The sequence below is a fragment of the Meles meles genome, chromosome 7 (assembly GCF_922984935.1).
Source record: "Meles meles chromosome 7, mMelMel3.1 paternal haplotype, whole genome shotgun sequence".
NCBI classification, from domain to species: Eukaryota; Metazoa; Chordata; class Mammalia; order Carnivora; family Mustelidae; genus Meles; species Meles meles.
In genome coordinates this window covers 91,578,568-91,606,545 of record NC_060072.1, presented here as the reverse complement: position 1 = coordinate 91,606,545, position 27,978 = coordinate 91,578,568, and the positions used below count along the sequence as shown (strand labels likewise).

Sequence of the window (27,978 nt, the reverse complement as noted above, 5' to 3'; positions counted from 1 at the left end):
AACACAACCAGGCCTGGTCTCCCTTCTTTATTGATCTCTGGCTATAGCAGGGTTCTGGGAGACCAAGGGCAGGGGTGAGTCACATGCGTCTCTGCCCCACTTGGGGTGGGGGAGGAGGGACAAGTGTCAAGGTGGTAGGTCTAAGAGACCATGGATATGGACTTCACAGGAACAGGGCCCACTATACAAATGCATGGTTGGTATTTACAAGATAAGAGGAGGGCAGTCACCTGGACTTAGGCCTTTCCTGGGACAAGGCTGCTCAGGGAGCCTGAGAAGGGGCACAGGGCCTGTCGGGCTCTCTTCAGGAAGCACAACAGTAGCAGCCCTGAGTCCCTTCCATCTGCCTTCTACCCACCACTCCGAACTTGTCCCAGGGGAGGGGCCTCTTGGCTGGGTAGGTGCTGGAAGGGGGAGGGAGGGGAGTGACCCTCTGAGAACACTGCAGGCTTCCTGGATTACACCTCACCCTCCCCCATGCACCCTTGGCCCCAACCCAGCTGGTCTCTCCTGCCTGTGCTCATAAAATGCATCCTGAAGGTGCTTTGCTCGGGAGACCTCAGAGCACTTTACAGACATTGGTCGGATGGGAGCCTCCCAGCCCAAGGGGAGAGGAAGGAGGCGAAGGGCTCAGCACAGTCAGGGTAGGTGACAAGCCCCAGGGGCCTAGACCAATCCCAAGTTCTTGTGGACCCCAGGGAAGGCCTCCTGTCTTCCCCCAGTCCACATTTCAGAATGGGAGGGAAGGAAGATTGGGATGCGGAGGGGGTCTGGGGATGGTGCTGAAGCAGTGTAGGTCTGGGGTAAAGAGAACACCCCCTGCATTCCCAGGCCCTAGAAAGATCCCATGCCCTGAAGGAGCCCACTCCCCTCTCCACACACAGGGCTTGAAAACCCCCGGCTTTCTATCCTATTCCAGCTCCTCCCGGGGAGGAAAAGGGGGACCCAGACCTGCCAGCTAAGATCTGGGGGACTGAGGGAACCCCCTAAAATGTATTGCTTAGAAACTTGGAGGCAAAAAAGGATGCGGGAGGGCCCAGGGGCTGGCATCTCTGACCCTCCCCCTTGGGCCCTGGGAGGTCTCCAAGAAGCTCCCCTCTCCCAGCCAGCCATCTGGCTATTGGGGGGAGGGGGGGAGTCCAGAGGCAGGGGGATGGGCACAGTGACCATTGGGAGCCTGAAGTTTCCCAGACTTGCTGCTGGGAAATTAAAGTGCGCTCCAGTGGGTGTCAGGTGGGGAGGGGCCCTTCCCCCAACCCCACAATCTCTGGCATTTGGCCTTCAGGTGGGTTGTCTGTTCCTCAACCTCCGTGCTCCCTTGGAGCTGATGGGGGAGCCGGTCCCGATGAATGGTGCTGATGACATCAAACACTTTGGACGCATTGAGGACCTGGGAAAGAGGGAGAGGCCTCAGTGCTCAGATCTCTGCCTTATCTCAGCCTGATTTACCTTCTCCAAGGCCTGCCAGACCCAACCCCCAGCCCAGTCCCACACACAGTTGTGCCAACAATGCCTGCACAGGGTGCCCAGCCAAGCGTTTGAGCAGGGGGCTGTTCTCGAAGCCACGCCCAACTGACCTCGCGGAGTCCTGCGCCCTGGCTGGGCCCTGTTCCCAAACCCTCACAAAGGTGCTGTAGCCTTGCTCAGGCCCTCCCTGTTCTGAGGAGCTACCTCCTAGCTGCAGGGACTGGACAGAAGGGGTGGAAAGATTTCCCTGCTTCCCACTCAGGCCCTGGCTCAAGTATGTGTTCACTTCCTCCATTTTTCTCCCTCAGAAGAGCTAGGAAGAACCTCGCATCCCCAGAACCCCAGACATGACCCTTCAGAGACTCCATGTTGGACACCCAGCTCTCTCTACTCCCTACAGACTCTCCAGACCCTCCCGCCTCCAGCACACAGGCTCACATGGGCCAGCCCCAGGCTAGTCCAGATTCCCGTTCTGGTTGTGTTCATCCTCAGCAGGGGAGGGCAGGGCCTCTTCCTCACAGGGGGACAGTTCATCAATGGACATCTGGTTGGTGACACCTGCAGGGGGGCATTTAGGAAGTTGGGACCCGGACAAGAAATATTTTTCCCCAAAATGCCAGGAGCACATAGAGAAAAGTAAAGGGTTCTCATGCATCCTCCTGCCTTCAAGATGAGCTACATTCAACACATGCCAACTTAGGGAGAACCTCCCCAGCATTCTTCCCCAGCTTTGCTAAAATTCACAACCGTCAACTCACACCTAAAGAAAAGAGATTTCCCAGCCAAGGCCACCAAGTCACCCAGATCTACTGGGGCACCATTTACAGATCACAACATGCATGGGGTCCTTTGGGCTGTGGAATATGGCTGTTCCTATCTTCTCTCCTGTCCCTGTTCTAGAACAGTCCAGGCCAATGAGCTAGACACTCTTTCCTATCATCTTACTTTAGTCCAATCAGCTCCATTCTCAACTCCAGGAGTCAAACAAAGAGTTGCTCCAGGGGTTTAAAGAAAGTAGACCTGCTCTGGCTCCATCAGCCTCCCTCCCCACAAGGCCTCATCCTCACCCCACCCCACCCCACCCCCTGGGTCCAATGGCACCCACCACTTGCTGCCCGTTCCTTCCATTTCTGCTTGTTCTCCTGAATGTATTTGGTCCAGGTAGAGCGGAAGCTGACCACATCAGGGTTGGGGTCTCCTACTTCCACATCCAGAGAGGGTTGGCGCCACTGGAAACTAAAGCAGCCCCCCACCCCGACTCCAGAGGTGAGACCCAGCCCACTCCAGAACTGCTTTCACAGCCCTCAGAGCGGCAGGGACGGAAGACCAGGAGGAAGCTTAGGGAGACTTATCCTCCCCCTTTCCCACTGCTGGGTACCCCCCATTCCCTGCCCCTTTTCCTAGAGTTTCACCCCTTCCTCTCCACACCTTCCCTGCTACTAGAAGGAAAATAAAAACAACATTAGCAAAACGGCAGTAAAGACAGAGCTAAAGAAAATGGCTGGAGGGGACCACAGGTGTAGGTCACAGCCTTCTGGCCCATCCTCCCACCCCTTTGTGTGACAGGCAGCAGAGACTCCCAAGTTTTGGGTAGCCAAGTTTCTCCACCAGCCCACCATGGCTGTACCTCCTCCCTACAATCGGTGCTCTCTGAGAGTCCCTCTTCCCTCCCCCAGAACCAGGAGACACAGCTGCCCCAGCCACCCTCACCTGGGCTGGCTCTTAGACTTGGAGTCCTCATCCGCCAGGGGCTGGACGCTCTTCTCGGCCACATCAGTCAGCACAGAGAAGGTTGGCTCCACGATGAAGTCGATGAAACCTGCAGTAAAGGGGGAACACGATGGAGAGTTCCCCCCACACGCACAGAGGGCAGAGGCACCTGTGTGGCTGGAACCCCCGGCTGCGGGTAAGACAGGGTGACCCAGGCTGAAAAATTCCCAGAGGGGGCAGCCTTTGCAACGATGTCTTTGTGACCCCACTTTTGCACCCCCAGGCCTTCCACCCAGGACCCCAGGCCCCAGCACAAGCTTACTCCACAGGAGGACTGGTTTTAAGGGATGGCAACTCGGAGAGGCCTGGCCCCAGCCCAGAAAGCATCCTGTCCCCTTGCCAGGACTCTCCTCCCCACGGGAGAAGCCACTCACCAATCTGTGACTGTGCCACCAGAGTAGAAGTGCGATCACACAGTGGAGAAAAGGGCAGCCCCAGCTCTGCCTCTTTGTCACCCTGGGGAGAAGACAGGGCGGGAAAGCTGGAGGCTTTCCTCTGAGGCTTGCCTCAGACTACCCCCACTCTGGGGTGCAGCTGGGGGAGGTCAGGTATTGTTGTGGGAGAAGAGGCATCTCGGTGCCTTTGACCTGGAAATGGACGATATGCAAATGCAATGCAACCACAGTTAAGCTTTTAGGAAAATGACCTCTGTTCCCAGGGCTTTGGGATCAGGTCAGAAGCTACAGCGAGCTGAATGAAATCTGGAAGTGGAGTGGGAGCCTGGAGAACAAGGGGAAGGGGAGCAGGCGTGGGTGAAGAAGCCCCGCTACCTGACGGAAGAACTCCTCCATGAGGGCCTTGGTCCAGCGGCTGTGGACCGACCACTGCTTGGTTGGGTGGCTGATGTCGGCAGCATGGAGCAGCAGAGAAAGGGCCTTGGACTTGTCAATCCTAGTCAGAGTGGGTGGCAAGGGAAGGGAGACTCATCTTTTTAGGAGAAGAAAAACTGGACAATTCCTAACTTCCCATCACAAGCCCTGGGATCCTTGTAGGGAATTTCAGGCACCCTCTGGGGCAATATGCACACACACACGCAAACACACACACACGCCTAATAGGTGGAACCAGGCCAAGCTCTGAGAATCAGGGGGCACAGGTTCAAATCCCCACTGTACGTATCACACACTAGCTGTGTGACACAGAGCAAGTTATTTAAAATGTTCATATTCCACTTTCCTCGATCCTAACAGGAAATAGGAACAGAATCTGCCACATACGGTTGTTCTGAAAATTCAATGACACACAACACAAAAGTATTTAGTAGTGTCCGGCCCACGGTGCTGAGAGTAGATGTTATCTATAATCTCCATCATCCTCCTCATCATCGTAAGTATTGTCATTATTCCCCAACAGAGCCACACTGCATACTGTCCCCCAGAGACACTGGACATGAACACACACCCTGGGGACCCCCACACAGTCTCCTCTCTCTTACACACAGTTATATTCTCCCGCCTATTTCTAAGCCACATTCAATGTCATCGAGGCATTTGCTCTGTGCTTTTTTCCTCTAGCCTCACATGACTCTCTGGCTAGCCCTACTGGCGTTGGAAGTGGCGGCGAGCTGTGGCAGGAGGCCTCTCATTCTCACATGGCACAATAAGGAACCGAATCCAAAAACGTTGCAAAGTTTTCCCAACATTGCAGGGTCAGGCTGTCCCCTAGCAAGACCGCCCATTTCAGACTTCCGGCCCGATGTGCCCTCACACAGATCCACAATGTGCCCTCCCACAGTGCCCCAGATGCAAACCTCTGCCTGTTTGCGTGCGCACGCACACACACACACATTGTGGAGATGGGCTCAGGCACCTGGAACCAGGACAGTTTCTCCACCCAGGTAAAGGCCTGGCACACCAGCTACCCACGTACATGCCCCCGATTCTCACAGCCCCCACTCTGGCCATGACCCAGCCACATCCCCCCAGATGCCACCTCTCCAGCTGCTGCAAGGCTGTCTTCATGCACTTCACTTGCTGGAAATGGCAGGACATGTCGGTGGCCAATACCATCTCGATGACCAGGGCCCGGAGCTCTCTGGATGGACAGAACCAGACAGCAATCAGCCCCCACCACAGCGCTGATGGGCCAGAGGTCCAGCGCATGGGAAGAGAGAGTCGTGGGGGTGGAGGGAGGTCTCTTCGGGAGGCCCACTCCCGCCTTGAGCTCACACAAACTCATCCTTGGTGAGGTTGATGAAGATGTTCATCTCGTCATCCTGCATCATTCGGAAGACAGAGCTGATGTGGTGATTCTCCAGCACTGAGCGGTCATTGTACAGGATGGCACACTCTGACCTGCAGAGCCAAGGGTCATTGCGTCCAGCCCCCTGCAAGTGGGGGCTCTGGCAGCCTCCCCACCCCCGCTGGGCCCCTCCTGCCCCTGCCACACTGGCACCCCTCACTTGGTCTGGATGTGGAAGCTGTTGGTAGTGCCTGTGTGCTCATAGTCATGGATGGCTGCGGCGAAGATGATGGCTAAGACCTCGATCTCCGATAGGCAATGCTGGCAGAGAGAGAGGAGGGGAAGAGAAGGGCCTCACCCTGCCCATCACTGTCCAAAGAACTCCGCCCCAGGCTATATAACTCAGCCCATCCCTTCTGCTCTTCAAGGCCAGCTCTTGGGCTAAGATGGCCAGGTTTCTCGGCTCCCAGAATGGTGAAATACGCCCCTTTACCCCAACCTGAAACATTCCCACTATATCCCAGCACACGCCCCCAGCACTGCCCATGACATTATGGTCCACCCAGGAATTCTCTGGAGTAAGTAAAATTTGACTCTGTAAAGACTCTGGAATACCAAAGGAGAGGAACCAAAGAGAGACAAAGGGAAATGGGAGGAGAGTCTAGACTTCCCAGTCCTGCAGCCAGAAGACCCTAAATCACAGAATGATCTCTGGGCACCTACCACCATCCCAGTGCGGAGCAAGAAGCAATGGACTGTCTGGGTCACATCAGCTGCATGGATCTGGTTGTGGTAAGGGTTCTTGTACTTCCCATAGCCTGTCTCCAGGGCCTCCAGGAAAGTCATCAAAAACACAGTGGGAATCTGAAGTGGGAGGGAGAAAATCGAGATACAGGGGGGATGTGCAGGAAAGGCAGGCAGCCGAGGACTGAGATCAGTGATGCCACCTTTCTTTAGAAGGTAGAATGGCGTGGGGAGAAAGCACCGGCTACAGTCAGATGGACCTGGGCTCACATCCTGGCTCCACCACCTGCTGGCTGTGTGACCTTGGGTTAAATCTTATGCCTCTGATACTTAATCTCAGGATGAAGATAACACCACCTTCTTGAATTTAATGAGATAAGTACAACACACTTAGTAAGTGCTCTCCAAAGAGTAGCTATAATTATTTCCCTGGAGTTTTTTAAGAAAAGCAAACTTCCCTCCCTTCTTCCAACCACCCCATCCCATCCCCAATCCAGTACCATGGAAAGGGGTTCAGAAGCAGGGGAAAGAGCAAGATAACCTAGAGAGGATCCTTCCAGGAAGACATGGGTCATCCCCTCCTCCAAGAAGGCTTTCCCTGTACCCACACCAACACACACGGAGGGACACCAAGAGCCAGAGCTCTGTCCAGCTCCTGTCAGTTGTCTCCGTCTATCCCCTTGCAGTCTGGCTGCCTCCTTCAAAGGCTCAGGCTCCCAGAGGGCAGGGCTGGTGTCTGCACCAGTCCCTGGATCTCCTGAGGCTGTGAGGAGAGCGAGGTGCAGGACTTGGGGAAGCTTCTGTAGAGATGAGCAGTAGTGATGAGACACAGAAGATACACCACTGATCAGTCAGACCCTAACATCTCCCACCCCCACCTCGAAGGGCTGTGCCCCAAATTCAGGGAATTTTAAAGGACTGTTTCCATGACAACTGCCCTTGCTTCTGCGTTGCCATGGTGTCCCCGGAGGGAAGGGAAGGGAAGGGACACAAGGGAGGGGCTGGGAGCCCAAGAAGGGAATGTGGAGCTTGAGAAGGGTGGCTCCAACGGGAATCCCTGCCATGAGTAAACACCAAAGCAAGAAGTGCCCCCCTCTCTCTAACTGCCTCAGAGCAGGGCCAACTGGGACGGGGCCAAACCCAACCTGACACTTTTACTCTCGGGGTCCTCCAAAACCAGTCCTTCCGGGTAAGGAAGCAGAGTTTAAGAGAAGCTGGTGTCTGGAGAATGTCTGAGAACCACTTTGGAGAAATATGAGCTGGAAAAGTCTTGAGAAAGGGAGGATGCCGCTGTTCTCTGTCCTGGAAAGGGCAGGACTGGAAAGATGATAATGAAGCTGCAGAAGGAGAGGCCTCAGGAAGGCACTGAGGGAAAAAACCACAACTGAGCATCTCGGGAAAGTTCTGGAAACCTTCTCAGGAGTTGGTGTAAAACGGGGAGTCAAGGGTTGGGGAAAGGTTCACAGGCACCAATAGTCTATTGTGATAAAGTAGAGGCTGAGGATGGCTGGATGATCTTCCAAAGCCCTCTGCGAAAGGGTCCTCCAACAGGACTCCCTTGACCTCCCCCACGGCCCCCTCAGAACAGACATGTTTTCCTCTACTCTAATATCTATGTCCACCCCCCACCTAAGTGCTGACCAAATATTCCCACTGCGACTCTTCAACCCCTTCACCCTCCACTTCCAAGTGTGGTTTTTCCACATGGAAGTGGTTTTTTCCAGTCCCTATTCCCAAAAGACACTCCCTCCTGGCACAGAATCTGGAGAGGACTTTAATCCCATATTCATGGCCAGCCAAGCTGAAGAGCAAATGGAGTTTGCACACCCTCCCTCCCCTCATACGGTCCTATCCAGCCTTGCCAAGAGCCCATCCTCTCCATAAAACTCCTCAGACAGACACTAGGGAGGGGGAGGGGGAGAGTGACCAGTTTTATCCCTTCCTCCCCGCTCCCGCCCCCCCACCACCCGAGAACAAATGGAGAGATTCTAGTCCCAAGGGCACAGACTGACAGCATGTGGACTCTAGGCCTTGGGTGTCCACAGGCGGGAGGCAGGACAGCTGAAATTGGGAGGCGAACTTCAAGCCAGCCTGAAGAGGACAAGTTATGGGGAAGAAGCAAAGCAGGACAGAGCAGAATCCTAGGCTGGAGGGTTACAGACCCAGAATCTTCTGGAAAGCAATAAATGAAGTCAGAAGCTGGGGGTGCACAAGTAACAGAAAGACTAGGCGGGTGGGCACGGGGAAACTTCCCCGACAGTGAGACTGAGTGAAGGAGCCTGTGGAACCTGCTTGCTGGCAATCTTGTAGAACAGGAGTGATGAGAGTGGAGAGCCCTACCCAGGAACAGGGGTAGGATGCTGCCTAACCTTAAAGCGGCTGATGAGGTTATGCCGAGTCAGTAACTCAAAAACAATGGTCCTCAGGGCGTGGTCATCTGCTGCCCGGTTCAAGCAAAAGACATCAAAGCACCAGAGGTCCAGGTTCTGCGGAGAAACAACAGAGTAGGCAGGGAGACTCCCAAGGGGGGCTTCCCAGCAGCAGCAAGGGTTACAGTTAGACTTCAAGGGGGACTTCCCAGTGTTTACAGAGACCTGGGAAAAAGGAAAACAAAGACATGCTGGAGTGGGCCTTTTTCTTCCCAGCACAGGGGAGACAAAAAGACAGAAGTTAGCCTCTGGAGGGGGCAAAATGTTGTTTTGAGGAATAGGGGGATGACAGTTAAAAGGGAAGGCAAAAACCACCCCACAAAGAATCTGAAAGTCCCAGTGACCATTCCTTCCCCCAACCTTCTCCTCTTTCCTGAACACCCAGTGCTCACCTTGAGACAGTTGAGAACCACAGTGGAATAGGTGGGGCTCACAGAGGTATATGTTCTCCGGAACATCCTAAGGGCAAACAACGAGAAGCAGCCCACAGTGAAGGTCTGGGAAGTGGGGTCTGATCAGGTGGGGCCGTGGGGATGAGCTCTGGGGGACGGGGGTGGGGGGAACACCACTGGGGCTCTGGTGGGGTCCTGGAAGCCCAGAGTATCTGGGAAAGGAGGACACAACTAGAGGCAGACGGAGGCTGAGCAAGGGCAAGCCTCACCGTTCCACGAAGATCCCAGCCTGCACTGCATGCACGATGCTCCGGAACTTGGGCTTCTCCTCCGCGCGGCGGCCTTTGGCCCGGGCCTGCTGGGTGAAGGTCGAGGCCAGCCAGTCCCGCACCTCGGAAGGCACGGCATCTGACCGCAGCTCCTGCAGCTCATCCTCCGTGTCCAAGATTTGCCTGAGGTCCCAGAAGGGGAGTCACAGAAGAAAGTCAGCAGGTACTTCCACAACCTAGGGACGCTGGGCCCAGCCACACCCCACAGCTCAGGAACACTCAGGCCAGGTCTCTCCCTTCTCTGACCTTCCCCTTCCTTTCTCTCATTACATGTTGTTGTTGTTGTTGTTTTTAATTTCTGTCTCTCTGATGCCTCCCATAATGAAACAGGCCACTATGTGAGGTAGTGAGTAACCCAACTCTAGAAGCGCTCAGGCAGCAAATGGAAGAGATGCCACCTGTCAGGGAGGCTGAGACTAGCAGCACTGTCCCACAGAAATAAAATGCAAGCCACGTAGAAGTAATTCTAAATTGGTTAGGAGCCATATTAAAAAAGTAAAAACAGATGGGTGAAATTCATTTTAATGATAAGTTTTCTTTAACCAAATACACCCAAAATAGTATCATTTCAATGTGAAGTCAATACAAAATACAGAGGGATATTTTACATTCCTTTCTCTCGGTTTTGAAATCCAGCGTGCGTGTCACCCACACATCCACGTCTCAGTTCATCCTCGGGCTCAGCAGCCACATGAGACCAGTGGCTTCCATGCTGGGCCACACAGGTCTCGAGGATTTCCCACTGGCCAGAGGGTTAGGACTACCTGAGCCTTCCTCCCTGGTCTCTTCCAGCTCCGAAACAGTCTTCTCTCCTTGACGCCTGTGTTTGTCTCTGTCTCTGCAACCCCCTATCTGTTTCTCTGCCCCTTTATCTCTGTGGTATTTCCATTACAGCTCTTCCTCCCTGCTCTGGCCCTGTCTCGGGTCTCTATCTCCAGCCTTCTGTCTTATTCCCACCCACCCCCATCACTGTGTCTGCCACGTGTCTTACTGCAGGAGCGGGTCTCTCACCGTGTCTCGTCTATGTAGACGGCCTCCAGCAGAGAAGCTGTGTACTCCAAGTTTTTCTTCAGCTCCTCAATGTTTACCTCCCCATTCTCCAGTTGCTTCACCATGTAGCGCAACCTGTGGGAGTGGGCACAGACGGTCTGCTTAGGCACCCCTACCTGGTCACAAGAGCAGGACACCCTCGGATAAGGTGCCTCAGTCTTCCACAGATAGGTGCTCTCTCCAACAGGGGGTGGGATAGCAGCTAGGGTGTTTCATCCCCGGCTCTTGCCACTGCCTGTATTAAATTTACATACCCCCAAAGTTTAATCCCAGGCTTTTTTCTGACACCACCATCGAGACCTACCTCTGACCTCCCCACACCTCCCTTCGGTCAGTTCCCTGAAAACCCTGTTACACTGCCCGGGGCCCAGCAGAATGAGGCAGGTACAAGCCCCTGGGTTGGTTTTCTGGGAATGATCTGTTTCATAGCCTGAATAACCAAGAGCTGAGACTGCCAATTTCCCCCAGCAGAGTGAGCTGTGGGGTCAACAGCAATCAAAAGAGCGCCTAAGATGCTTCCATTATATCTGGTGGCCAGGAAGGGGGCGGGGTGGGGGGAGGTACATGTCCACAGCCTCTCTGTCCCTGGCAGGGATGTTGAAGATACAGAACAAAGACCAATCTGACTGAATGCTCTTCGCCTGGCCTCACTCCATTCAGGCAGAGCTAATGGATTATGATTCCAGAATCCATCAACCAGGACGAAGCAGGATTAACCCCTGCCTCCCTGATGCGGTGCCCAAGAGAACCTCTGTCAATGTGTGTCTCTACCCATCCCCTACCTCTTCCCCTCAGCGGCTTCCCTCAGCGGCTTCCCGCCGCCCAAGTGGTGGGGGTGGGGCCAGGGGGTCTCACATCCAGGACGCTCTGCCTGAGGGGACAGCCCCTCATCCTTTGCACTCAGGAATGCTGTGTGTCAGGGATGAAGCCGGAGACTTCTTAGAAGTCTGGCGAGTCTGGCCCAGGCAGTCACTAAGCAAACAAACTCTCTTGACTTTAGATGGTGATTTTAAAGAAAGCAATTAAACATTCCCTGCTCCCTCTTTCCCCTAGCCCTGCCCTGCCCCACCTAACACCCGGGTAGGGGTGAAGTGGCAGCCAGGACAATTCCCCACTGAGAGGGGCTTCAGAAATCCAAGGTCACCCTATGAGTCAGGGAGGAAAAAAGAATGAGTCAGGAACCAGAGGCTGAAATTAGCATCAGTTCCCAGGGATGCTGGGGAAGGAGAACAATGGCACTCCTGAACAGAAGCAGCTCCAGAGTCCCGGGGTCTCAGCAGCTTTGGAATGGGGGTGCAGGAAAGAGCCAGCCTCAGGAAGCGTTGTAGGCCAGCTCTCACCTCAGGGCCAACAGTCCTGCCCAGAACGGTCTGAATGCAAATGGGGCAGAAGGGCAAAGGGGAAAATGGGAGGAAACAGCTGAGGGGGACCCTGCAGCCTCCTCAGTGGGTGATCTTCAAACCCCACTTCTGGCCTTCCTGCTGCACTGGCAGCAAGTGCAAACAGTGGTTGTTCATCAAGAAAGAAGCCGACTTCAGTAAATCTCTGCCCAGCAAGGGCTTCATTACGGAGGTGGAACAGAGGCCAGACAACATAAAAGGCTTCCCAGCCAATGAGCTGGGAAGCGGAACCGAGCCAACATCTCCCAGGGTGCTGACCCAGAGGTCACAGAACAAAGAGGTTAGCTCCACCTTTGGGGCCCAGGCACAAACCAGGGCTTCCCTCTCCTGGTCGGTCCCTGTGACCAGGGACCCTTGGATATAGGGAACACACAACCCAAAAAGAAAGAAAAGCCTCTGGTCCCATGCATCTCCCAGATTCCTACCCTGGCCCTCATCTTCCACATTGGTCAGCCCTTTATAAAACCCAAACCTAAATTCGCCAAAGTTCTTCCACATTCTCTCTCGACCCACATCTTGAAACACACATCCCAGCACGGGCTCCCAAAGTGAACAGCCAAGCCCACGGGTGTTCATTTGCATGTATTCACATAATCGTTAACAAGGCTGCCAGCTCTGCATTTTAAAAAGGGATTTCTCCTACGTTATCTCAGATTATCCTCACAATGGGCCTAGAGGAGGGAGTTGGGAAGAAATTGCCACCCCTATTTTCAGTGCAGAAACCAAGGCTCCGGCCACAGTTCTGGGAGGCAGGAATCCTGGATTCAAAAGTATCTCTTCCTGGCCCTGAGCCCTTGGGCAAGTCACTAATTCTCAATCAGAACCTCTCAAAAGGTGGCCTGTAGACCAGTGGCACCTGTATTACCTGGGATGCTGGCAAAAAACTAAGATTCAAGATTCTAGGCCTCGTGGCACACCTACTACTAAAACAAAATTTCTGAGGGTAGGATTCAAGGATCTGCAAACATGTTTAACAAATACTCAGGATGATTCTCCTGCACATGAAGCTTTCAGGACATTTCTTTTAGAGCCTCTGTTCCTTCCTCTGTAAAATAGTGAAGATGACAAACCACCTGCAAAGGACCTGTTTATCAGAATTATTATTTATTTTATAATTTATTTAATAAATGAAATAATGCATGCAAAAGGCCTGACACACAGAGTGGGGCTATATAAATGTGATGGGAATTCGAGTGAACTGACCAACAACATCCCGGCCCCACCCAGCTCACACCTCGTGGCCTCCAGACCAACAAGTGCCTGCCTTCTCCCTCCCAAGTCCAGGTAGAAAAGAGTTAGTCTAGTTTGCACGGAGACTGGTGACTGGGAAGCCCCCTAACAGAGAAAAAGTGGCCATGATCTCTTCCTTCATAATGACAAACCTCGTTTGGGCCACACAACCACCTGAGGAGGGAGGTTAAGCAACTGGCCCAAGGTCACACAACTTGTCCATCTCAGTCAGGCAGGCAAACCTACGACTCACACTGCTGGGGCCTAACTGTGCCCTGTACACCAAAGGTGTTGGGCAGAAGGGGCTCAATCGTGTAATTCACTTGGAGGGAGGCTGGGGCCTGCTCTATCACAGCTCCTCAATCTGTGGTCTGAAGTGCTGGTGTCTGGCAGCCCATAGCAGACTGTGAGCATCTTGATAGGACTGACAGTGACTTGTTTATCTTGCTGCTGTACTCGGAGCACTCAGTATGTGCTCAGCAAATGTTCCTTAAACAAAAGGGAGGGGAGCCTGGCTGGCTCAGTCTGTTAAGCATCTGCCTTCTGCTCAAGTCTTGGTGGCCCTGGAATCAAGCTCCACATCAGGCTCCCTGCTCAGTGGGAAGTCTGCTTCTCACTCCTCCTCCTCCCCTCCCTCTGCTCACACTCTCTCTCTTCCTCTCTCTCTCTCTCACATGCTCTCACTCTCTCAATAAATAAAACCTTTAAAAATAAGTAAATGAATAAATAAATAAACAAACAAAAGGGAAAGGGGGCAGACTAATTGGTGGGAGACTATCTGCCAAAGCTCACAATGGAGATCTCTGAGGCAGGGTTTCAGAAACTCTAATGGAGAGCCTGCGGAGAAGGAGGCTATAGCTGGCCTTCCACACAACCTTTCCTCCAAGTTCCTCCTGACTCCACCTCTAGACCCTGCTCTTTGAGAGTTTCTACTGAAATCTGAAGTGATCATGATCCAGACACCAGAAGAAGTACCGAGCAAGGGGAAGAAATATTAAAGAATGAATTTGATAAATGGGGAGTGTAAGATGGGGACCTGGACTCAGGCAGCCAGAAGGATCCAGGTGCTGAGTGAACATCGCCCTCCTGAAATCCTCTAACTCCCCCACAGCCGCTCCAACCCAGCACTGGCCTCTCTGATTCTAAAGTCCTTCAGACTTTAGAATCTGTGGCTGGAGTCTTGGGATCAGAGTTAGGATCCCCCATCCCCCCCAGGCCCACCCACAGCCCTCCCCTCAGCATTCTCCTGCAGGAAGTCCTACCCACCCACCCCACCACCACCACCACCACCACCACCACCGACAGGTCCCTATCTAGGCCTAAGGAAAACTGGAATCTTCAACAACAATCCTTCCCTAGTCCTGTTTCACCACACCCACTGCTTTCTCCTCTACCCTTGGCCCCTGCACCCCAGGAAAAGCCTCAGACCCTGACCCCTGGAAAGCACTAGTCTCTCCTAGCTCTAGGCAGCCCACTGAAAGAGAAGGCTCAGGGTAGTAATAATCCCAACAACCCAGAAGAGTTCAACTTCCCCACCAGTTCGTTTCTTTGGGCCATCATGGCTGATGATCTGGCAATTTCCAAAGCCCCTGTCCTACTTCCAGCACCCTAAAAGATCACCATAAGTAGGGGGCTTAGTGCAGGGCAGCCAAAAGCCAAGGGGCTAGGAGTTGGGAGAAGGATGGGATTTCCCTTTCAGGTTCTTAAGATCAGATGGGGAGATTTCAGAGGTCCTAAGGATGCTGGTGTGAGGAAGGAGAGAAAGGACGGGAATCACAGCTAAGTCACCTGCCACAGGCAAGAGGAAGCAATACAAAGGAAAGGGAGATGGGAATGGGAGGAGAATAAGAGAAAGGGCAAGATAGGCAGGGGGAAAGGTGGAGAAGTGGGCACACATGTGGACACACATACACACACAACATACGGGGACTGTCAAGCCTTGATCCCTCCCCTCCACCAAACTACTAGTGGTGGACCCACAGCAACTTGTCCTCCTCCTCCCCTCTCCGTGCCTCCCCCTGGTGCCTACCTGAGGATGGGGCCCTGCAGGTGACTTCTCTGCACAGGAACAGGCTTTGCCATGGGAATCCCAGTGTCCTACTTCAGAGTATCAAAATGCCACGCCCAGGGCCCTCAGGGCCCCCCGCGGGGAATGACTCCCTCTCGGGCCCAACTTCCTCCTCCAGGTCTCCGGAGAACTGAGCTACTGACCAGAGAGAAGAGCTTTGGGGAGGGGAACAGGAGGGGCCTGGCTGGAGGAAGAAGGGAGTGATGAGACCGAGCAGCAGCCCACAGCAACTGGGTGAGAGGCCACGGGAAAAGTTTCACATCTGAATCAGACGGAAAACAAGAATCTGTTCTCAGAAGAATCCCAGAAAGGACAGAAATAGCACAGTCCAGCCCCTTGCTCTGAGTAGGTGGGGCTCCTCTTAGGGGAGAAGGGGTTAGCAGAAGGCTTAAGGGTGCAGGGACAGGAAACCACCCCGAATCTGCTGTGGACAGGTGGTCCACTCTTGAAGGGGAAGGGGCCCGCAAGAGCCCCCTGGAGGGACTAAGGCAGATTCAGCTCCCTCCCACAGTCTTCTTCAGGGGCCATTTTTCAAAAGGAGCTTTAGCCCACCTGAAAGGACCGAAGCCAAGAGGGGAAAAGAACCCCAAACAACATGGGAGGGGCTCACTGAAGCTGGGGGTCCGGGGCTCCTCACCCAGACACCAGCTCAAGGGGAGGGAAGGCCCCGCCCAAACAGTGAATGAAAGTCGGGAGGGCTCGATTGGAAAAACCAAGACGTTGGGCAAGTTACTTTCCCACTCCCAGCCTCCGTTTTCTCATCTGGAAAACGAGCACTAGGGATAACTGGGCATTAACTGGGGAGAGGCCAACCCAGCCCAGAGGAAGAGAATTGATGGGACAGCCTCGGGCGGGCCTGGGGACCAGGACCCCCCTCTTCCGCCTCCAGGCTTTGCCCTCGCTCAGGTTGGGGGACAGAAGCCAGCCTCTGCGGCGCTAACTGGACGTGCGCATACAGCCCCTGCCCGTCTCCGGATTGGCTGTGATATGACGTCACCAATACAAGCGCATCGGGGCCGCGATTGGTCAGCTGAGAGGCTGGGCGGGGCTAATGAGGAGAGCCCGGGGTGAAGAAGAATGCATCCAGTGGAGAGTTCCGCGCCACCGCCTTCTCCTTTATCTAGAGTCTAGGGCTGGGGATGATGTGGAAATGAGGAAAGGGGACCCGTGGGGATGAGTATGACAGGAGAAAGGTAAAAGAGAAGAAACAGACCAAGCACCAGAATTTTATGACGGGAAGCCTTCCTCCCGCCTCTATCCCACAAAAGCAGAGAGAAATTTAAAAAGCTTGTCACTGTGCCAAAGCCTTGAAGGATTATAAACAAATGAAGTTTGGGAACCTGCTGTTTCTCAGCTTCACTGAGCGCTGGGACAAGTGGAAGTGGGCTTCAACAGCAACGAGAGGGATGAAGTTAAACATCTACAAGTTGTTTTCCAGTGAACTCCTGGTAGCCATGAAGCAGGGCTGCCGCAGATTTTGGAAGAAAGGAAACCCTCCCTCTCTGGGTCCATCTCATTCTCTCTGCGCTCCCGGCACACGCGCGCGCACACACACGCACGCACACACACACACAGAGGTTCGTGTTTTTAGGAAAAAAAGGACTAGAGTCTGAATCAGAAACCCAGAACTGACACCCAGGGGATGAAGGACAAGATTCCCCGGTTCCGTGGCCATGCCTGCTTGGAGGGACCAGGATAGGGCAGGAGTGGAGGAACGCTGGCTGCATACAGCCTGAAACCCCAACAAACCCCAAGCCAGGACAGCTCCCACCCCTCACTCTAGGCCCTGCCACCTCAAGCTGAAACTCACCTCAGCCCTCCTACCAAAAGGTGGAGATTTCTTAGACTAGGAAAGCATTGAGGAGGATATCTTGTCCATCCCTCTGCTCTCTCGCCCAACAGATCCAAAAGCTGGTTGGACGAATGACTGCTCACCACCTCCTGACACACCCATACCTGCTGCACAGTCCCAGCATGCAGCCCACACCTGCTCATCCCAGTCTAGTATTATGATTAACTGTTCCTAATAAGAAAGGATATTGGCCAGCCACCAGCCCTTCCTGGGGATCTCACACATATCCACTCACCCATGCATATACACACACCACACCTCTATCCGAGCTGGGGAGACTTCCCTGAATGGGGGGCAGGGCAGACAGATGATGGCCCTAGCAAAGTCCATCATAGATCATCCTCTAGTCTTTAAATTTAGTTTAAAAATAGCAAGGAGCACAACCATAACGCCTCCCTCCCAAGCTGATTCCCAGCATTCACCACCTTTCTGAAGAATAGGAGTTGGGATAGGGGATGAACAAAGGATAAGAAACCCTGACTCTGGCTGGAGCAGAGAGGGCGTGGGGATGGGGGAGTGGGTAGGAGTGGGGGTGGAGGTAGGGGGTGTTAGGGAAGCTGATCTCAAGGCTCCAAAATCTCAGAAATTGAAAAAACCAAAGAAATCACCTAAATCCAGTGGAAAGAGGGTATGAATTAAAATCAGGAGACTTTCTAAGATTGCCTGGGTGGCTCAGTCGTTAAGTGTCTTCGTTTGGCCTCAGGTCATGAGCCCAGGGTCCTGGGATCAAGCCCCACATCCGGCTCCCTGCTTGGTAGGAAGCCTCCCTCTCCTTCCCCTACTCCCCCTCCTTGTGTTCCCTCTCTCCCTATGTCTCTCTCTGTCAAATAAATAAATAAAATCTAAAATCTTTAACTGAAAAGAAATCAGGAGACTTTTGCCTAGAATTTACCACTAGGCATGACCTTGCGCAGGACACCCTGAGGTCTTTTCCTTGTCTATAAAATGGATAAGTAGTATGTGCTTCACAGAATTCACACAAGGATCAAATGAGATCACATGGGAGCACCTTAGGGACCATAAAGTGATGCATGAATGCAACAGAATAGTCCTTCGCCCAACCTTTCATTTAGTTTGTTCTTCAAATGTTCATTAAGAATCCTCCATGAGGGGCGCCTGGGTGGCTCAGTGGGTTAAGCCTCTGCCTTCAGCTCAGGTCATGATCTCAGGGTCCTGGGATCAAGCCCCACATCAGGCTCTCTGCTCAGCAGGGAGCCTGCTTCCTCCTCTCTCTCTGCCTGCTGCCCTGCCTACTTGTGATCTCTCTGTCAAATAAAAAAAATAAAATCTTAAAAAAAAAAAAAAATCTTCCATGAACAAAGTCTCCTATGCCCACCCTTGTACCCAGGCCCTCTGGCGTGGAAAAGCCCTAGTCACCCTGCCGCCACCATTCCAGATGTTCAGGGCTTCTCCCTGGCTCCTTATTCCACAGGCCATGAGGCAGTGGAAGGAGAAAGGAGAATGTGCACAGCATAGAGCTCCAGAAACCAAGAACAACCAGCTCCCCACCTTACCCAAACCCTGTGCTCCCGTCACTCCTCTGGCTTCCCATTGCTATAGAGCAGCCTGGGTTCTGGCTGCTGGCTGGGTACGGTGGCGGGGGTGGCTCTGGAGATAAAAATAGCCCCCCTGGTGGCAGAGCTGGGGTGCCATCCTGGGAGGCGGCAGGCCCCGGGTGGACACGGCAGCGGTCCTAAGAGATCGCTAGGCACTGGACTGAGGAGCTGGGCAGAGGGATGGTGGAGGAGGATGGGGGGGTTGGGTAGCGTAGGAAGAACAGAAACCAAGAAAGTGGAGGGAGAGGAGGGGGCAGGAGGTATGAAGGAGGTAGGGAAGAAAAGAAGAGAGATTTGAAAGATGCTGAAGAGGGTCTGGGAAGCACAGCAGCAGAGGCGGTGGGGGGTGCAGGTAGGGAATGGGGGGGTGTTGGACGGGGAGGGGAACTGTTAGAACAGGGGATTGGCTCCCACCCATGCTGTGTCTGAAAACAACTCCCCCTCTGCCTCCTGACCAGAAGCTGTTTCTAACAGGTGTTCCTAGCAACAGCCCGGCACAGCTCAGATCAGATGTGGAAGACAGTACTCTCAACAGCTTGAGCCTTAGCCCAGACTAAAAAGACCCCAGATACCCCAGCTCCTAGCCCAGCATGCACCGGTGTCACCTCACCCTGACTTCAGCCCTGAAGAGAAGGAGGAACTTGGGGCGGAGGGGGGGCAGGGGGCAAGAAAGTCCAAGGAAGGCTAAGGAAAGAGGAGGCTCCCAGGACCCAGGCCAGAAGAACTCTCTCTCTCTGGTTCTCTTGTACAACCCTCTTCTCCCCCAACCCCCCAGCACTGTTTAATTCTGCTCATTAACCACCTCCACATGGACCACCGCACCAGCCCTCCAGATCACATCCCAGCAGATGTTCCAGCAGATGCCCTGTGTCCAGGGGGCCTAGCATATGTGGAAGGTGGCCTGGGATGGGAAACGGAGTTGGAAGCTTGGCAAGGGACTGAATGCAGATGTGATGGCAGCAGCACAAGAGTGTGGACCAGCGTGACTGGCATCTGGTCCCAACCCTTGTCCCCAAACCTTACCAACCACCTCTGGGCAACACTTTCCTCCTCTGTTCCATTTTATGGTTCTCAGTCAGTGGGGGGCTTGGAGGCACTAGGGAAATAGGATGCCTGGGTCTTAATACCCTGGTTCAAGTTCATCCTTTCTGACTGGCTCACTGCTTCCCCAATGCACCCCTAACCTGATGCTAAAAGGAGGAGGAGGGCTTTCTTCTTTATCACAGGAAGGTCACATTCTAACCTCCATGAAGTTTCCAGGAAGTTCTCCCACATATCTATCTTTATTCCATCTTGCTGCAATCAAAACAACAGCAAATTTTCTTGGCATTCCAAAAAAGAACAGAAAGGAGGAGGGGAAGCAGGACAAAGAAGTCTTTTGGGTGAATCTGGTACGATCTGATTTATGGAATTTCTAAATTTTAAGACTGCTTAATAGAGATACCGTTGGGGTTTAGGGAGCTTGGCAACACTGCTGGCATGTGTGCTCCCTCAGCCCAGGCCCCAGAAAGTTCCCAAACATGGTGGGCATCAAGAACCAGGGGGATAGTGCCACATTAGATCTGCAAGAGCTGACAAACAGGGGAGCAGGGAAGCCAAGGAATAGCAAGGAGAGAAGCTTCTCCAGCCCCCAGGTCTTGCCTGCCAAAGAACCACAAAGCCCCCTGGAAGCCAGGCTCCATTCCCAAAACTAAATGGTGCCAACACCAGCTGGCAGCCAAATCATACTACTGCAGCCACAATAATTATTTGCAAATCTGACTTCTCTTTGCAGCTGTGGAACCCACTGACCCAAGAATCTGACTATGTCCAACAGCACCCCCTGGAGCACCCTCTTTCTAGCTCTTCTCCCAGCCCCACGCCCCTGGGCCTATCCCTGGATCTCCCCTTCCCTTTCCCCACCAAGCCTGCTTCTCCACCGCAACCCCATCCCAGATCACTCAGTGGACTCCTGCCACATCTGGGATGCTGAAGTAGAATCCTAACCTGATGTTTCCTTCCCTGATCCACATGGATGCAGCAGGGGCTGAGGAGAGAGGAGCAGCTGCAGGAAGGTGGTGGGGTGGAGCGGGGCAGGATATTCAGGACAGAGAGGTGAGAGCACTGGCATTAGGGACTTCCCAGCACTGAATGGACAACAACTTGTTCTCCTCCTTTTCCCTTCTCAGAAACCCTCCTTCCCCCTCAGTTCCCATCTTTACCCCACTCCATAGCCCCAGGATGCTCTACCAGTTCTGGAGGACCATTAAGTCTTCCTCCCTTAGGGAACAAGCTCATTATCTAACAACTTCCAGACCCTGGGGGGGTGGGGGCTCACCTGCACCCCACCTGCTGCCCTGGTTTTGTCCCTCTTTGCTGCTGTCCTGAAGAGAGCTGGAAAATAGCTACTCAACTTCCGTACCTGAGAAAATTAGCCCCTTGAGAGCGGAAGGCAATTACTGGCTTCCTCCCCAGGGGAGCTGGGAGGATGAGGTCACTGAGAAGGCACAAGAAAGGCCTTGCAGAAAGCAGCAGTTGAGGCTGGACTCCTAAGGTGATCTCGAAGGGTCCTCTGGCAGCCGACTCACCCTGCACAGCCACCACCCCAACACCTGGGGGCGGGGGAGGGAGCCCCCAGTGATTTCCTGGCTCCCGGCCAAGGTGAGAAAGGGATCAAGGCATTGAAGGCCAGAGAAGCCCAGTCAAAAGGAATAGGGATAGAGGAAGTGGGACAAGAGAGAAGAGCAAAATGCAGCCCAGCAAAGAGAGATGGGAACAAAGGAGGAAAGGGACAGAGAGACAGGATTCGAGAGGAATCAAAGAAGAGAAAAGCAGAGGGAGCGGAGAGGTTGGAAATGAATCCTTGGTGATTCCTTTAAAAGAGAGGAAAAAGGTTCCCTCCTCCTCCATCTCAGTCAGATGGGAATGGCCAAAAAAAAGAGGGGAAGATGGGAAACAACCGCGCATTTCAGTGCCTTCAGAAGCTCCCAGAAGTTAGGTGGAAAGGGGTCTAGAGAAGTCCAGGCCCCTCCCCTCCTGGGTCTCTCACCTGGCCTTCCAGGACCAGAGCATCCCCACCCTACCTCACCCTCCTCCTGGCAAAAGGGACAAATGCAACTTTCTGCTGTCAAATTTCCTCTCAGTCTTTCTAACTGGCCTCCTGGGGCTTCTGGGCAAAGTGATATTTGGGTTCTCAGGGACTTTAAGGATTCTCTAAAATAAGATGTGGCATACCTGATCATATTACCCCCAAGGCCTGGAAATGCAGGATAAATGCTAGAGTTTCTCCAACGCTTACAGAACTCACCAACGGCAGTCCTGGAGCTCCCCACACCCACCACATCTTAGAACTACAGTTGCTCTAACCACTGGGAAAAGAGATGATAGGAGTTAAGTCCTTTCCTTTTCTTTTGACTTCAGTGGCCCACATCCTTTGTAAGACTGCCCCACTCAACCTTCTAGTCTCTAAGCTCAGACACCTGTCTCGCCCCCTCCAGACAACCATTCATCAACAAGCCTCTTCTGAATCATGTCCCAGACACCAGGATTTAAACCTATTAAGTAATTCATATTCCTGCCTCTTGAATCTTTATCATTCTCCCCATCCAAGCCAATGGTCCCCATTCATTCCCATTCCCTCCGCCTCTTCATACAGCAAGCTCTCCAATGCTGAAAGAACTCCAGACTTTATCATTTCAAAACCACTTTCATATGCATAATATCAAACGAGGAACTGAGATTCAGAGAGACAATGTGACTTCAAGATCATGCAGCTAGTAATTCGCAGCATGGGAACGTGAACTCAAACTCGAGTCTCCCACCATTCCCTCTGTTCTTCCCCTCCCACCACCCTGCCACCCTAATCCCCTCTTCTGACCAGAGCTTTGTGAAATTCTTCCTTTGGTCTAAATTGATGTCCCTTCTCTCTGCAGCTCCCTTCACCTTACCGCAAGCATTTTTTACCCTCTCCCATCCAGAGATGCCCCATTCAAGACACAGCTGATGAAAGAAATGTAAAGACAGAAGGCATTGATGGGAGAGGGGATCTAAAACCCAGGGAGAGATCCCCTTGGGCATGGTTGGAAATGAAAGAGGAAGGGCTGCTCCGTGGAGGGAGGCACAAAAACTCATCACTGCTAACGCCTGGGAGAAATGGTGCTCTTTTTGCTCCAGAGACCTAGGGGGCCACAGTTTACCTTGCTATGTTCACCAGCAGCTCCATGACCATATGCAGAAAAGGGGAACCACTGTACAGCTTTCAAAACCAGTGAGAACCACAGAAGGTCACTCCGTGGGGCATATAGAAAATGAAGACAAAAGGTGGACTAAATCAACCGGTAAGGCACCGCATCCAGTCCCTCAGCTTCCTCCTCCTGCCCATTTGATCTCCCCAGGATTATAAAAAAATGTTGGTGTGTCACAAACACATAAACAAGATCACAGGTACATAATATCCCATTACCCCCCCTCCCCGCACACACAGTCACTCACACACATGCATCATCTCGTTCATACATAAGGCAATCTCAGGTATTCAAGTAAATGCAAAGCTTCTGAACATATTTATTATCACACGTGCCATTTATAAACATGAAAACAAAGAGACATCATCATGGAGCTCTGAACTCCACAAGCTGTCCCCCGCCTGCCTGCGAACGTTCACCCAGACACGTATGTATACACATCAGGCTTTCACGATTTCATCCTGAAACATCTCATTCACACGTCCAAATAACATTTCCATAGCCTTTCTGTAACTCCTTCAGTTCCAGGTCTCTGTCCTGAGGTCCTCAAATCCCGTACCTTTTAAACATCGCCCTCTCAAAAAACACCACCACCTCCTTTCCTTCCCCCATCCCCCCCACCGCCCACGCACAGGAGCACACGCACACAGAATCAGACAGAACTGGGCTCCATGACATATACACAGATACTCATTAATTCATTTGTCCATTCCTTTATTTAACAACATTTCTTGAGTGCCTATTATGTTTCAGGTACCACACTAGACTCGGATGAAACAAAGATGAGCAAAAAGGATCCCCAGCTGGCTCCTTGTTCCCGCTCAGCTGTAATGACCTTGAACCACAGCCTAGGGCATAGAGCCTAGACCTTGGGAGTCCTGAGTCCCATGTGAAGAAAGGAGAAGAGAAAGGGATTGTGTTTATAGTATCCCAAAGGAAAAGGGAAGTTCTATCTGTAAAATTCCAGGAGAAACTGGGGCAGAGAGAAGAAAGTGATGTTTGTACAATCCTGGGAAAAAGAGAAAGAATTCGTTTCTATGCTTTTCTTGTGTGCATAGCCCCCCGCCCCAAAGGAAAGTATCAGGCAGAAACCAAAGTAGTAAAGTCTTAGCACTTGGATGGGGGTAGCAAAATGAAGAACTGGGTGCCTCACCCACTCTCAACTCCCTATGAGATATGTGAACCAGATTATCAACTCCATAGGAGCAGGGACTGTGTCTACTTTGCCCACAACCATACCCCGGTCTCCATCACATCACCTGACCCTCAGGAGGCACTCAATTAGTAGTTGCTGAATGAATGAATGAGCTAAGGATGCCAAACCAATCTCCCTTCACAGATTTTCTTGACTCACAAAAGACACAGGAAACCCCTTTGCTCCTGAGCCTCCCCTAGGCTTCTCAAGGTCCTCTGGTCTCAGAGAAAGGGAAGCAGTCCAGTCAAATCCTTCATCTTAGGGCCAGAAATGCTCACCCCACTCAGCCCATCATCTCCAGACTCCCTATTCCAGCCTCTCAAATGCCTTCACTTCTGAGTCTGCTTAGTTAGGAAAATTTTCGTGCTAGGTAGAGGTGAAATCCCATAGCTGGAGACTCTTCAGCTCAGATGCTCCAGATTCTGAATTAATCTTTGGCAGAGTCCTGCTGTGGGAAACAGGATTCCTGGATGCCCTTCCCAAGAAGAAATTGCCCTGCAAATTTATATTAGTATGGGCTTTTTAACTGGAGGCAAAAACACCAGACCCGGCCTCCCTGAAGACAATCTAGATGTCCTAGATTAGAAATTAAAAGGATAGTTGGGGGAGTGGTGGTGGGGGGATAGGACGTGTTGTGTAGGGGGCTTATATATCTTCATTTCTGCTCGGTACACAGCCATGAGATAATCGTGTCTATCCCCCATTCTCATTCTAGAGCCTCACCAATATTCATACAGGGCCAAATCCAGTAAGCCATCAAGTGGGGATCTACCTTGATATCAAAATCTTTCTCTGCTTTGAGAAAGTGAGATTGAGAATCTACTCCTGGTGGTTAACAATATGGAAATGGGCCTTTTCTGGCTAAGTTATTACACGCAGCTAACACTCTTAAGGACCAGACTGCTGAAGTAAGTGAAGACCGGAATAATTTAATCAATAAGATTAGTGCTCCTTGTCCACCATGATCTCCCATAAGGACATCTCAGCTAATGCACTGTGTAGGGGCAGCTGCCTCTACTCCCTTCTTTCCCTGGGTTTCAATGCCTCCTCTGGGGATCCTCTTCTCTCACCATTGAGCACTTCTCATACTAAAGGAAGAAATAAGTGATTTGCTTCCAAGAAAGACTTTTGATTAGAAAGGTATGGGAGACATTGAAACAGAGAAACCCTGCCCTCTTGCATGGCCCACTCATTACCCGAAATGGAGGCAAGAAAAATATATGGTGGGGGGAAGCCGTCCTGGGACACCTTGAATTCTCTCGTTTATAAACCCTGAGCCCCCTTCTTTGCCTTTCCATCACTTCCTTTCCTGCCACCACCACCACCACCACCCAGCTTAGTTACCATTAACAGAGCATCATTTTCTATTAAGAATCACTCGGTGCTCCTCCCAACAAAAATCAATTCAATCCGGTTTTCCATTTCTTCATCCCAGAACTCATTCCAAGGCTGCGCTTCACAGAGCCCAGCAAATTGCATTGGCTAGAGGCAGCAAAGGATGGGAACTGAGAAGCACATTTGGATGCCAAGCCTTGTTGCCCATTGGGCCTCAGTTCTCCCTAAGGCCTCGCCAAGCAGCTAAAGTATAAATCAGACCCACCCACCCAATATCAAGGTGTCATCTTATTACCACAGGTGAAGTATTTTAAAAAACAAAACAATCGCTATTATCTATCCATCTCCTACCACCATCTCTCCATCCACTGGACCCCAGAAATGGAAAGCTTCAGGGCTCATTATTGAGGATAATGGGAAAGAACTGGGTTTTGGGACTATGGTTCCTGCATTGCTTCACTGAACATCTACAGTCTCTTTCCTGGGACCACTGGGAATCATATCAGGGAGAGGGGCACCTTCCCTCATTCTCTGATTAAGAATCAACAGACTGCAGAGGTTGCCCGATGATGGCTGACTGGGAGATAAAGGTGCTGCCTGGTTTGTCTTTGACCCACTCCTTTCCATCTCTGAAGAACAGAAAGAAAAGTTGCTTCCCTCCCCTGGGACTGGAGTAGGGACACCCAAGTCCCTGGTTTCCCTATTTATCCAGCCCCCACCCTGATGCCCTCCTCCTGCCACAACAAGAAAAGATGCCTAAATCTGCCTGGAGATCCTTGGGAGACGCTACAGCAACAAAAAGATTTGACAGGTGCCTTGCCCTTGTCAATCAATCTTTCTTCACCACCACTCCAGCTCCCAAGTAGGGGCTCCACCCCAACTCTCCCAGATCCCAGCTACAGCCCCCAACATTACTGTGCACAGGGGGTTTCCCGGCCCCCAGTGTTGAGCAGCTCAGGTATGGAGCGCCCTCCCATCCCCACCCCCTAAAAGATGCAGGAGGCAGAAACCACGAATCTCAACAGGGATACATATGACCCACAGGTTGGCACAAGTATCCCCACGCACTAGATCTGCAACTGTGTGCAATCACTCTACACACATCTGTGTGTCCCACGGACACTCGCGCACACACATGTCATGTGTGTCTCACATCTGCACACCCCTACACACGGATGCGTGTGAGTCAGCCCGGCACCTCCAGAATGCTGCCCGTCTGCAGCCCTGCCACACCGCGCATAATGTGCCTCCTGTCCGCGCTGCGTGTTGTCACTCGGGGGTCCACCGGCACAGGCACAGCGTTAGCTTTGCAACTCCTAAACCCGCTCCAACCAGCCGGCTTGCTCCGCACACGCCTTGCACATGTGGCCTGACCCTGTGTGTCAGGGCAGCTTATTTCCTCGCACCTGCCAACGTGTGTACGGGAGACAATCCACGGGCCGGGCTCCGGCTACTTCCCCCCCACCCCGCCGCCACCACCACCACTTCCAGGCTCCCTGAAATCCCTTCCCCCCACTCCCGGCCTGGGACTCACAGAGACCGAAGCTTAATCCACATCTTCTTGCTGGGGGCTGACTTCAGCTCCAGGGGTGACGGGCAATCCGACTCCAGCATCTCTGGAGGGCTGTGGGGGGACAGCTCCATGCTCACCCTCTGTCTGCGGAACGAAGGGAGGGGACGGCCCCGCGGCTCAGCCTCAGCCGGGAGCCGGGAGCCCCTCGCCCGCCCACCCCAGCCCCTTCCCACCTGCGGCTGGCGCGGAGCAGCCAGGCCGGTGTGTCTGGGCTCGGCCCAAGGTGGCGGAGCTGCAGTTCCTGCGGCTCCTCCTCTCGCGCTGTCCAGCCGAGCTCTGGCTCCCAGTCCGAGCTCTCCGCGCCGCCGCCGCCGCCGCCGCCGCCGCGCGCTGCCGGGGCCGCCTCCTCTGCTCTCTCCTCCTCCCTCGGCCGGCCCCCCTCCCTGCGCTCCCGCCTTCCTCGGCCTGCCGGCTCGGCTCTCGCTCCTCGCGGCCCCTCCTCCCCCTCCCCGCGGAGCTACGGGGAGCGGGGGGCACACGCAGACGGCGGCGCCGAGGACGAGCGCACGCAACCCGGCGCCCGGGACGAGCGGCGGCGGGTGCCCCGCTCGGGGGCCGCGAGTGCGTGTTGACAGAGTGCCCGCAGCGCCGGCGGCCGCAGCCCTCGGCGTGGGCGGCCGGGGGCGTTCCCGGCTCTGTGCTTTGAGTTTCTGTGGATGTGCGTGTGGCTTCGTGTATCCATGAGTGCCCAGCCGCCTGTGTGCCCCATGGCGTGAGGGAGGGGTCGGGGATGAGTTCCCCCACTTCGCCTGGGGAGCTGGGCGCTGTGGCTGAGGGCAGCCATCCACCGTCGGAACCCGGCTCGGGACAAGAGCCTCCCACCTTGCGCTCTGGCCTTTGAGGAGGAAAGTTCAAGGTCTGCTCTGAGTTGCCATGGGACCCCATTCCTCCCCTCAGTTCCCTTAACTTGATGGTCCTGATCTGTCTCCAGGCTGTGGCCTTCCCTCCTGGTGCCTCTATCCATCCCCCTGGCCAGTGGGAGTTTCTGCCAAGCTTAAAGCTTTCCAGACAGAATCCGCCAGAGCCGGCAGGACTGCATCGTCTCTGTACGGAACTCCGTTAGAACCAGGAAACCATTCCTGGTGTCTCACCTCGGCCCCTCCTGTAGCGGGTACTTTTTATTTCCTCTTATTTTGTCTTCAGTAAAAGAAATCTAATGACTAAGGGCCCAGCACAGCACCGTC

At 53.2% G+C, this 27,978-nt stretch overlaps 1 protein-coding gene across 2 annotated transcripts; it reads right to left on the bottom strand.

The window, feature by feature from the left end:
• Window positions 1–12: 12 nt before the first annotated feature.
• PDE1B (phosphodiesterase 1B) lies at window positions 13–27,330 on the bottom strand. Of its 2 annotated transcripts, XM_046012041.1 has the most exons (16): window positions 26,968–27,330; window positions 26,756–26,878; window positions 10,324–10,437; window positions 9,253–9,435; window positions 8,984–9,050; window positions 8,532–8,648; window positions 6,142–6,282; window positions 5,639–5,739; window positions 5,406–5,531; window positions 5,170–5,271; window positions 4,008–4,128; window positions 3,612–3,693; window positions 3,178–3,286; window positions 2,573–2,703; window positions 1,906–2,025; window positions 13–1,390 (listed from the first exon to the last, which is right to left on the bottom strand). In XM_046012041.1, exons 2-15 carry the CDS (start codon window positions 26,863–26,865, stop codon window positions 1,922–1,924), a joined length of 1,608 nt encoding a protein of 535 aa, XP_045867997.1. In that variant the 5' UTR covers window positions 26,866–26,878; window positions 26,968–27,330; the 3' UTR covers window positions 13–1,390; window positions 1,906–1,921. The 2 variants fall into 2 exon arrangements, with proteins under 2 accessions (XP_045867997.1, XP_045867998.1); XM_046012042.1 differs by lacking the exons at window positions 26,756–26,878; window positions 26,968–27,330 and adding an exon at window positions 15,022–15,158.
• Window positions 27,331–27,978: the final 648 nt, after the last annotated feature.

Bases quoted from the DNA above. Each gene is read 5' to 3' on its own strand.
- PDE1B (XM_046012041.1), bottom strand. From the start codon at position 26,865: ATGGAGCTGTCCCCCCACAGCCCTCCAGAGATGCTGGAGTCGGATTGC. The intron at 3,694-4,007 runs GTAGCGGGGCTT...TCTTCTCCCCAG, and splicing joins TGGAGGAGTTCTTCCGTCAG to GGTGACAAAGAGGCAGAGCT. The intron at 3,287-3,611 runs GTGAGTGGCTTC...CCTTTACTGCAG, and splicing joins GGTGGCACAGTCACAGATTG to GTTTCATCGACTTCATCGTG.